The 12,435-nt window shown below is 41.3% G+C and overlaps 1 protein-coding gene across 2 annotated transcripts in view; it reads right to left on the bottom strand.

Moving 5' to 3' along the window:
- Window positions 1-12,435, bottom strand: part of LOC131685346 (adenylate cyclase type 6) — a 539,597-nt gene that overhangs the window by 235,041 nt on the left and 292,121 nt on the right. For both annotated transcript variants that reach the window (XM_058969007.1, XM_058969006.1), the window contains exon 4: window positions 6,958-7,054. In XM_058969007.1, coding sequence (XP_058824990.1) covers window positions 6,958-7,054 — 97 coding nt within the window. The remainder of the gene's footprint in view (window positions 1-6,957; window positions 7,055-12,435) is intronic.

Genomic DNA, 12,435 nt, shown 5'->3' on the forward strand with positions numbered 1-12,435 from the left:
CAGTCTGATGTACGTTTCCGACATCGCCTCAAAGATCCGTGCCACTATGTCAATGTCGTTGGCGAAGCCAAGGAGCTGGACGGACTTCTTGAAGATCGTGCCACTCGTGTCTATCCCTGCTCTCTTTATTACACCTTCTAACGCAACGTTGAACAGCAGGCACGATAGATCACCACCTTGCCGTAACCCTCTTCGAGTTTCAAAGGGACTCGACGGTGTCCCTGATACTCGAACAACGCACATCACCCGATCCATCGTCGCTCTGACTTATCGTGTTAGCTTATCTGGAAAACCGTACTCGTGCATTATCTGCTATAACTTATCTAGATCGATTGTGTCATACGCCGATTTGAAATCGATGAACGAGTTATGTGTGGTCACGATGTATTCGCGGCACTTCAACAGAACCTGCCGAATCGCGAATATTTGGTCTGTAGTGGCGCGGAAATCCATGAATCCCGCTGGGTAGTGCCTTGCAAATGGTGACTCCCTTGTAAATGGTGACAATCGGTGGCAAAGAATTTGGGAGAGGACCTTGTAGGCGGCGTTAAGTAGTGTGATCGCGCGGTAGTTGCAGCAATCCAACTTGTCACCCTTTTTGTAGATTGGGCAAACGACACTCTCCATCCACTCCTCCGGAAGAATCTCCTCCTCCCAAATTTTGGCGATTACCCAGTGCAGCGCTCTAGCCAGTGTTTTACCACCGTATTTTAATAGCTCGCTGGGTAGTTGATCTACACCGGCTGCTTTGTTGTTTTTCAGCCGACCGATCTCCTTGACTTCTAGGAGATCAGGGGCCGGCAGCCTATCGTCTTCTGCGCGTGCTCCAAGATCCGTTTCCATTGCCGCTTTCGTCCTCTGCTGTTTTACCGTTGAGGTGCTCGTCATAGTACTGCTTCCAGCTCTCAATCACCTTACACTCGTTCGTAAGAAGGTGGCCGTCTAAGTCCCTGCACATATCGGCCTTGCGCGAACTGTTCAACCCTCGCCCGTGCTGCATTCTTCTCCTCTATTAACTGCTTACATTCGTCATCGAACCAGTCGTTTCCTCGATTCGGAATCGCTGTACCTATTGCCGCTATAGCAGTACTTCCTATGGCGGAACGGATCTCCCTCCAGCCATCTTCGAGAGCAGCTGCACCCAGCTGTTCTTCCGTGGATAGTGCTGCTTCCAGACGCTGTGCATAGTCTTGGGCAACCCCGGCGTCTCGAAGTTACGTGATGTTGTGCCTTGTCGTCCGACTACGACGGGTGTTGTACACCGTCGAGAGTTGTGAGCCCATGCATACTGCAACTAGGTAATGGTCTGAACCTATATCTTGCTGATATCAGAGAAGAATCGCCCGTCGATTAGAATGTGATCGATTTGGTTTTCGGTGCGTTGGTCCGATGATCTCCAGGTGGTTTTGCAGATATCTTTGCAGGGGAAGAAGGTACTTCGGACTACCATGCCACGGGAGGCTGCGAAGTTCACGCATCATTGGCCGTTGTCATTCGATACGGTGTGCAAGCTGTTTGGCCCGATTACCGTTCTAAACATTACCTCCCGTCCTACCTGAGCGTTCATATCACCGATGACGATTTTCACGTCCCGTTGCGAACAGCCATCGTACACCTCCTCCAGCTTCACGTAGAACGCTTTCTTTTCGTCGTCGGGTCTCCCATCGTGTGGGCAGTGTACGTTGATGATGCTGTAGTTGAAGAAACGGCCTTTGATCCTCAACTTATACATCCTTGCGTTGATCGAAGTCTATCCATTCATGCGTTGATGCATCCTACCCAGCACTACAAAGCCGGTTTCCAGCCCGTTGGTGGAGCCACAGCTCTGGTAGAAAGTAGCCGCCCGATGCCCGCTTTACCATACCTTTTGTCCTGTTAAGCAAAGTTCCTGCAGTGCTTCGACTTCAAAGTTGCGTGGTTGGAGCTCGTCGTAGATTATCCTGTCGAAAGCTGGAAAGCAGAGTTACCTGCAGTTCTATGTTCCGAGTTTCCAATCGTAGTCCTTATTTCGTCGCGTAGGTCTTTGCCGATTGTTCCGATTCGTATTTTCTTCTGCATTGTTCGTAACGGTTAGTGTTCCAGGTCGACTTGTTGGAGGTTCCCCAACCCCCTGTCTCGCCGGAGGACCATCATGTCAGCTCTGTTTAGAGTCCCACGCCGATACGAGGACGATATAACATCAGCTGCCGCTAACATGGAGAACAGACGCTGTTTTGAGCCGCCCCTAACATGGGAAACCCCGAAACGAGGAACCCCCTTCCCTATTAGCATACGACCATGGTCCCACCGGGGTTGGTTACTCAACCTTTCCTATGGTTACTCATACCCCAGCTGGCATCGCGGGGAGGTAGGGATAGGAGTTACTGGACAAGAGGCTAAGGACCACTGTGGTGAACCACAGTGTCTATATTACGCATTGCCCAATCGTTTACCAACCAGACCCCAACGATAATTTTCAATTGGTTAGCGCACATTTCACCTGGCTACATGGTAAGAATTGCCCCTGGGGTTAGCGCCTGCTTTTCTGCACAGCGCCTTGTAGCAGGTGGACTTCCTTAGAACTACCTCGCGTCTTAGCCACCCGGAACGTCTCTTTACGCCCTTCTCTGATTGCTTCAGATCTTGCTGATTGAACGTGTCTTCTATTTTTTAGGCACGTAGCACGGAGGGTACTTAATCTTTCCTTTCACCAATTCGCCGGTAGTTCTTCGGCATGATTATGTCACACGCCCTCGCTAGTGCTTCCGACAGCTCATTAGCATTCAGAATTGAAGTGAGGCTGTCAGCACGACGTGCTCAGACAAAAATGGTCGTGTCAAAGTCCTTTATTTTCCACTTCCGCTCACCAGTCCTCACTCTCCGCGTTACCGTACAATTCCACCGACCAATGGTGTAGTGGATCACCTGGTGGTCGCTATGTGTGTACTGCTCGCTAACTCGCCAATTCATCTCATCCATCAGCGAAGCGCTGCAGAATGTTAAGTCGATGATGGATTCCGGGTTGTCTTTACGGAATGTACTATCAGAACCTTACATCCAGCTTCGCCAGGGCTTTAACAAGCTCTAACATCTTGGTCAGCCGACTCCCCCACTCCAGGGCCCAGGCTTTAAAATCTTCTCCTATAACAACTGGCGTTCGTCCGAATAATGAGTCGGTTGATGCGTCTAGCATCCTATTGTACATCGTGGTGGAGCATAACAGCTATATACAAATACGCCGTTGATCGTGGCGATCACGATGCCTTTGTGTGTGCTATCCACCACCAAGTTACCGTTATCGGGAGGTACACGATCAAAATCGCACTGTGTTTCTGTTGTTGCCACAACAGTTGCTGGGCAAGTTCGCAATGATTGAGATTAAGCTGAGTTATCTCCATCTCCTTTTTGTACTCTGGGCATAAGAATCCTCCCTCCATGGGGTCCTTTCCGCCCTCATTTGTGCAAAGCAAGCACTTCGGTTGCTTTGTGCAGTCTCTAGCAATGTGTCCCTTCTCCCCACATTTTCTGTACAGGTCAGATCTGTCCGAGCCTCTACAGTTTCTTGCCTGATGGCCGAAACACAGGAATCTGAAGCACCTCTCCATTTGTTTTGTAGCTCTAGGGATCAATAGCAACGAGCGCATCGACCATCCGACTTTGATCTTCCCGGTCGACATAAGCTGATTAGCTGCGGCCGGCTGTGTACCACTATACGCCTTCCTGAATCTGATTAACATCTAATCTAACTCCAAGGTACATTGCTCTATTAGTGCGCTCCTCACTTCATTTTCCGTTATGATCTCATCCAGATTGTTGCACTCGACCACCGCCTCTTGAACTAGAGCTCTCACGTTCGCTTCTCTACCAACCACTACGGCACGAGTTTCCGATAGGCAGAACTCTTGATCAATGGATGTTTCATCAGCTCGAGAACTGTTTCGCCTTTCTAAGGGTGCCTGGTTGTTACTACTAGCTCCGTTAGCTTAGAATCCTCTCTCACCCTTTTGAGAAACGCCGCGTACGTCAAACCGTCGTTTGTTTTGACAACTAGAGCGTCTCCCTTATACCTGGCGCGGCCGAAGGTTTTCTTTTTTCTTTTCCTTCTTTTCATCGTTTTCTTACTGTTCTAGAGAGAACTCTTCTACGCTTTCTACGGATCGCCATCCACCCTCCATTTGTCGGCTGTTTCGCTGTCCTTCACCGACCTTCTTGGATTTCTCCGGTTCCTATCCCTCTCCTGCTGTTTCCCTTACTCATTTCACAGAACCAGAATAGCGGTCACCCTTCGGCGTCTTCTTTCGCTATCTCCGTGATCTTCAGTGTCTTTTCGGCGTTTTCAGCTCTCTCCAGTAACGCCATCTGTTCGCATTCGGCGGCTGTTACGGCGGATTTGATGCTAATCACTAGATCCCTTATCTGTCCGTGACCGTTGTCCTTGCTTTGCACAAATTCGTAGAGCTCTTCGATTTTTTGCCTCAGCTTCATCACTTTAGACAACCCAGATTGCTGGTCTTCTTGAGTTTCAGCGTGCGTACCTGAAACCATAGCTTTCCTTGGCGTCCTATTGGGTCGTCGCTGCTAGTGCTCGGTATGGCCTCCCTGGGCTGCTCTCGCTGGTACTACTGTTGCGGCTGCATTGGCTATTGCACTTGGTTGTTTTGCTGGGTCTGCGACCTCCCTTGACCTTCGGCGAACGGGTTCACCACACTTGCTCCGTTAGAATTTCTTTTTGTTATTTTTGTTGATTTTGTTGTTGATCTTTATCCATGCTTTTTTGGGTCCCAAACTCCAAGGCGCTATCTCTGCCCGTAGTAAGTAGTCGCATCTATATAATCCCATGGTTATCTTTGCGAGGTCACAAACGAAAGTTGACGCTGTCCTTCACCGTGCTCAAAGCCGTATCGGCGCTAGTCAGGAACGTTCAACTGAGCCTACTTCACGGACTAAGGTGCCGGGTTTCGAACGAACTTGAAGACCTGCCAAAGTTTTAACGTAATGGAGGGCAGCCAGTACCATTAGCCCACCCGCCGTTTCGAAGAAGTATCACCTATCCTAGGGCGGTTCAGTTTTGATGAAATCCTCATTCACATCCATGTTCTGCTGCCAGTATGCCATTAGTAGGATCTTACTGGTATCGATTCTAATGTTTCGGTTGGCACTCCGGTTGAGCTAGAGTACTCTTATTGCTAAGATCTTTGGTGTTTGATAGGATCTTAGCAGAGGCAGCACCGACTCGCTTCGTCGGAGTTGGCGCTTTTTAAAGATTTAGCAGAGTCCAATGCTGCCCAAACTCCACCATATTCTAGCATGACTCTACAACTCGCAGTAGGTTCGGGGTGGGGCGTGGGATTCGATAAGCTCCTTCCTGTTGGGGGAAGAACACTGGAATTTCATGAATTAAAAACTGAAGAGGCTACCCAGGTGTCCTGTCGAGCACACAACAGTCAAAAACCAGTCGTCTTCATTGAACCAACAATATATTATGGAGACGCATGTCTGTTTGTAGTATTACTCTGGAGAACTTTTTTTTTATTGGACTTCCGGCTTTTGCGGTCTGTTTTATTAAAACGGGTGATTTATACTGCCCGACGTTTCGGCCACTGATTATGGCCTTTTTCAAGGGTAATGCGTTATCGTTCTTCGGAGTTCTCTGGAGAAGGCGTCGTGTAAAATAATAATGTCAAAGTGCTGCGAACATAACTAAAAGACTTTAGCTATTGTTGCTGAAAAACTTTATTCGGTCATAAAAATTTGTTCAAAAATTGAATATTTGTTCGTCAGTAATTGCAGTTAGACTGATTCTGTGACAGAAATGTTTTTAAACTAAAGTCTGTTTTCTAACTACTATAGTGTGATAATTTTCTAAATTAGTGTTATTAATTGCAATCGTCATACAACTGCGGGCAAACAATCGTGCGCTTGTCATTCAATATGAACTCTCAGGGCAACCAAACATTCATTTCAGTCAAAATTAAATTCCTGTCAGTTCGTACTAATTGTTCTGTCGAAAGCAACACACGAATTATTCCAACCTTGCCAGTCGGTTATTTTTCTCCGAATCATATGTATCTCTGTCTAACATACCTACACACCTAGAAAAAATAGTGTAAATTTACGTCTCCTGACCATGACATATACGAGCATCAAAAATGACTTAGTTTTACGTTTGATTTTAATTTTACATGACGTTTAATTTCGTAAATCATGTAATTTTACTCCACATACAGCGTTTGTTCTGAATGGTAGGAAGTGTAATTTTAAGTCATTGCGCATGTAAAGTATATGTTTCATGTAAAATTAAATGGAACACGGTAATGTTCTGTCATTTCGTAAATTACGGTTTGTTGAATTGTGTCATGTTTGCAATTACGTCAACGATAAAATTCAGATTTTTTTGGTGTGTACGTCATGTCGGTGGAAAAAAATCGGTAAACCTACCAATGAACCACTGAAATTGAAACGAAATTAAAACATATTTTGAAGCTCCGAACATCCCACGAGTAAAAGCAGAAACGATTGCCGTCCCGGTACGAAGGTGATATGAGAAAAAATAAAACTTTTTAAATTCAGCCGGTCAGTATTTGGCAGTTTTCCGTTCCCTTTACATTGAATTGAATCGCAATTAGTGCCCACCTGACCTTGCTGATGTAGAGTGATTTGAACATTTTTGCAACCCCCAACCCCACAGCAAATGTTAGTATGTACGTGTTGAAAGAGGGTCGCATTTGCTGCTAAACGGTACCAATTAGCTGCGATGACGAGGCATTACGTACTGTGCTCCAGTTTATCATTAGATGCCTAAATAGCCGTGGGAAAGATTAGCCTGTTCACTGACCGTATATAATTTTATTGTGATTGGAATTAGCATGAACGATGCGGATTTTTTTTATTTGCTCAGGAGATTTGGTCAGTGCGGTACACAGAGACGAACCGCAAAATTTAATTACATCAAAGCTGTATGATCAAACAAACGCTTACCAGCAGCTCCGTAAATCTGGAAGCTCTTCTTCCGCAGGGATGCCGTCCCGGAATAATTGGATGTGGTGTCATCCAGATTGAAAGCCGTCACTCCTGCCTGTTGAAATGGAAAACAGAAAACGGCATTAATAAAAATAAAAAAATATATAGGCTGATGAAATTCCGCTTCATGGAACGAACAGAATCCTTGCTACTCGAACGGATGGCACGTGCCAACAAAGCAAAATCCCTTCGGATCAAAATTGCGGTATAGAATCGTGGAAGAAGGCAGTGGAATATGAAGTATGTATACTCCACTCTAGTTACGGAGCGCAGCAAACCGCAAAAGAAAAAGGCATGGATGAGGTGAAATCGCCATCTATCATCATAAACCTGCACTGGAATATGAGTGGATTCTTTTCGCCACTGACTTGGAGGTGATTTAGTATCTCACGTTTGCACTTGGGTTAAAAACAAACGTACGCTTTTAGCGAGGGATGCTGCGCTTGAAACTAGATAAATAGTACAACATGTGCTGTTGATCACCAATCCTTTTATTTAGCTCCAGAAAAGAGATGGAGTGATGGTGGCTTTAAGCTTTTTCGGCATATGGAAACCGATTCTCTTGATTTATTTGGGTGGTTTGCCAGAACAGGACTACACTACCCATGATCGCATATTTGTCCCGTTTTTCATGGGACTTCCTATCTTTGTGGAATTGGGAAAAAAAATCTACACACACACTGGAAAATTGAGTGCGAGGAATGCAACGGGACACTCAAAAAATATGTTTGTGTTATTGTTTATTTGTTGTAAATAAATAAAAGACACTCGGTTCCGTTACGTTCACACATCGAACCGTGTTAAAAGAAAGAAATAAAGAAAAGAAAAAGGCCACACTACGTCCCTGTCAGTTCCATTCAGATTAATTCACAAAAATGGTCTTGTTCTCTAATGTAAAGGGAATAAATTACAACACTACACGAAAATTTCAACTGTGAAGAGTTCAAATTAAAAGCTACAAGAGACAGCCCTATGAGGTTGCACTGTTGACGTAGAACTACACTTCCAAATATAGAATATTTTTATTATGCCATTAATTAACTAATTACTATATTTAGATGCATAATAATAATCGAAATATAGTGCATTTACTCTCTTGACATTAGGGCATCGCAAAAAAAAAATTTTTGAATTCTCGAAGGCCCCCCCTCTCATATTGTGACAAATGTCAAAGTAAGCTCAGATGCCAAATTTCACATCATTTGGACAATTTTTGATCCCCGCCCACATCGATTGAAATGTTTTGAAATTGGTACTATGGGAAAATATGGAGGAAAAACACATTAAATGCAATAACTTTGGAAGTAGCAATCAGAAAATTACAATTTATACCTCCTTTGAAAGGAAATAATTTTAGTATTTGAATAAAGATATATTTGTTTCTAGAAAAATACGGAAAAGTGGGTTACTGGGTCATTTTGGCCCCAAAATCCCTTATTTTTAATGATTTTTCTGCTCCGTGATGCAAATCATACATATTTTGTAGTTTTTCTAATGTGAAAAAATCTCAGAAATCGAACGAAACCCTTTTGACCTTAGTCCGAATACGAGAAGTTGGGGTTAAATGGCCTTTTGTCATTCATATTAAACTTCATCATTTTCTCGTGAATATATCTCTATTATTCTTCACTCAATTTTCATAAACTATACCTTGTTGAACGTGGAAAATTCTTAGGATTATAACAAAAATAGATTCGTTACCGGTAAAATTCAGGAACATTAAATTATCTGACATATAGTGTCGATTTCACATTTTTATCATAAAATCGCACGTATTAACTCCATTTAACAACAAACTTCTTATTTAATTTACTACTTTTAGTGTAAAATTTGCTTAGGGATCACATGAGAAAAGTTTCATTCCTGGAAAAATAGGGGAAGTTGAGGTATTAGGACAAATAATGAAAAAAATGAGATTTGTAGAGTAAATATCAAAAAGTTTGATGTTTCTGAATTTTACCTTTAACGTTTTTATTTTTGTTTTATTCCACAGAATTTTACACGTTCAATAAGTTACATTTTATGAAAATTGATTGAAGAATAATAGAGATATATGCATGAGAAAATGATAAAATTTAATATGACTGAAAAAAAGCCCTATAACCCCAACTTCTCGTATTTGGACTAAGGTCAAAAGGGTTTCGTTCGATTTCTGAGATTTTTTCACATTAGAAAAACCACAAAATATGTATGATTTGCATCACGGAGCAAAAAAATCATTAAAAATAGGGGATTTTGGGGCCAAAATGACCCAGTACCCCACTTTCCCGTATTTTTTTTAGAAACAAATATATCTTTATTCAAATACTAAAATTATTTCCTTTCAAAAGAGGTATAAATTGTAATTTTCTGATTGCTACTTCCAAAGTTATTGCATTTAATGTGTTTTTCCTCCATATTTTCCCATAGTACCAATTTCAAAAAATTTCAATCGAAGTGGGCGGGGGTCTAAAATTGTCCAAATGATGTGAAATTTGGCATCTGAGCTTACTTTGACATTTGTCACAATATGAGAGGGGGGGGGCCTTTGAGAATTCAAAAAAAAATTTTTTTGCAATGCCCTACTTGACATATATGCTAAAAATCACTTAAATCATTTAACGCCAAAAAACGCTCACGAATTTTATGTGTTTTCTTATACAGGGTGTTTGGTTCATGATTAAGAACCTCTCGAGGAGTGATTGACTATCATATTTGGAGAAAAAAATCATTTTACACATACCATCAAATCTCAACCGCTACAGAGTTATTGAACTTTTGGTGTAATAAGCTTATTAGTCTTAAAATATCTCTGACTCGAAGGGTATACTTTGTATTTTAAATCTTTTGGGTCTATTGGATAGGTGAAAAAAATTCCTATTGAATGGTGTCCTAATATTTTTCTGTTAATTAGTTTTAATTACCTTTTAGCTGTAAAGTAGTTAAAAGGTAATGTTTTTGATGCGGTTTTTGTTGATTTTCTCAAAATAATGAATTATAATAATAGCATATCTATTATTCAAAAGTTGGGTTTTAGGACGGTTCATAATTTGTTCTTCAACATCATATTCCTATCTCTTCTCGTTTCTTTATAATTTCATTACTAAACTTTTCCTGTAATCGACTTGCAAGTGCGTAAAAGTCTCTAATCTAAAAAATATGGTTTATATCGTTATTTCCAAGGTTTCATTGGAAAGCTGAGCAAATTTTATTTTGATGTATGTACAAATATCTCTTAGTTAAGTGTTCTAAATGACTTTTTACTAGTAAAATAACTTGAAATTTTCCAGGCTTTCGAATGAAAAGAAGAAATGGTACAAAAGTGCCATACTTTTTCAATTAGAGCTAGTATTAGTGAAAATGAGATAAAAATATACAAGTTAAATAACCCAAACACATGAAAACAAGAAAAGATAAGTGTATCATGTCAAAGAATGAGTTATGCAGCTCTTAAAGATTAACAATTTGAATCATTAAAATGATGATATTAACTATTAAGATTTTCGAGAAAAAAACGAAAAATCGATCAAAGTTGTTAAATTTTAAATAAATTACTCTGAAAAGGTTACTTAACCTCATTAGCTGAGACATGTGAGGACATCATTCCATGGTAAATTTTCTCACCTATCCAGTGGACCCAAAATATTTGAAATACAAAGTATACTTTTTGAGTTAGAGGTATTTTAAGATAACAAAGTTTTTAACACAAAAAGTTCAATAACTTAGTAATGGTTGAGATTTGATGGTATGTGTAGAACGATTCTCCAGATGTGACAGTCAATCATCCCTCGAGAGGTTCTTAACCATGAACCAAACACCCTGTATAGCTAGATGAAATGAAAATGTACGCTTACAGAAACTCTACCAACTTAAAAGACCACATAATTTAAGCTCAACCATCGCCCTAACACAACCACACATGGATCAGACTATATGAAATAGCTCTAATATATTTTGAAAATATTTCAAAAGTTTTTATGCAGATTGTCAATATATGAAAGTACTGTTTCTCCACTCAGTGTGCCACCGTGTATAAGATTCGTGTATCCCCCATATTTGAAGCCCAACAGAAGTAGTCGATAAAATCCGATATACCATTGCACAGTGGTCCAGAAATTTAGCAGGAATTTTACGATTTTACTAAAACTAAACATCTTAGCCTTATTAAGTCTTTGCAGAAGTTGTCGTAGTTTATGAGCCCCCTCTTTTTGTTAAAACAACAGTTAGGGTGGTTTTAATTTTACCAGGATAAAAAATTAACTTTTTAATCATTCTAGCTAGAGCCAAACGACCTTCAGCAAAGTTGTAGAACGACAAATTTTGGAAAAATTTGCTGAAGACATGTAAGCTCTATCTGTCATACTTTTTATTTTACAACAAATTTAAAGTCGGAGCTTAGGGTGTTTCTTCGAAATACAGTTTTATTCCAATAACTTGTTGTATTCTAGTCTAGTCTAGTCTACACATACACAGCCAATACATGTAGGGATCCTGGAAAATTGCAGACGTTCGCTCACAATTTTTCTTGTCATTATTAACGTTTATGGCACATATGGAATATGACACAAGCATTAAAGCGGCCAGGCCAACTGTGCAGCGTACAAAATAAAGATGATTCAAAATTATACGGCAATCAAACTATTCATTTAATGAAGAATTTAATCAACGAATCATTTTGTACCTTGAATAAGGAAGAAACGTGGACAACCGTACACAACCGTTTCAATTTGATAGGGGTTTGATAAATCGTTGGGAGTGACTTGGCTAAGAGGGTTAATGTCACTCCTTTGGTTCCGGGTTCCTGGGATGGGGCAGAGGTTATTAGCCCTGTCCTGGCTGATGAGCCAAGGTTATAGCGCCTTTACTCGCTCTCTTAAATAAAACATAAAACATAAAATGTCCGACGCAATTAGAGACATCAGCAAGAAAGCTAAAGTAAGTACCAATATTCTAGAAAAAAAAGATTTCAGGAAAATATGGACAAAACAAAACTGCTAGAGTACATAGTTTTGTTTTGTCCATATTCCCTCCGAAAAACCGCCTTGCTAAGAACAATGGAACCCACCCTCACACTCCCGCTTATGCCTCCAACCGCGCTAGACACCTCATGTTCTATTTCATCTTGAAAACGATATAAAATACATACGAAGTTAAAGTCGAAAGGTAAAAGCATCAATTGTGAGATTCAAAATTATAATTAGAACGAGCTCACCGGTAAGTTCGTCAAATCGTTCGAATCGCTCCTGCATCTGCCTCCTTTCACATCTAGAAAAAAACCAGCGCTGTAGTGATCCACCGTATTACAGTACCATGAGTTGCTCAGTCGCACTACGTTCTCTGAAAAACTTCTGCTACCTCCCTCACAGAACAAGAACCCAGACTGTCTTCACCGAGCACTGCCGCGGGAGTTCAATCCACTACCCAAAACGAGTACTATTGGCAACGATGTGAGGAACC

Source organism: Topomyia yanbarensis, chromosome 2 (genome assembly GCF_030247195.1).
Source record: "Topomyia yanbarensis strain Yona2022 chromosome 2, ASM3024719v1, whole genome shotgun sequence".
NCBI classification, from domain to species: Eukaryota; Metazoa; Arthropoda; class Insecta; order Diptera; family Culicidae; genus Topomyia; species Topomyia yanbarensis.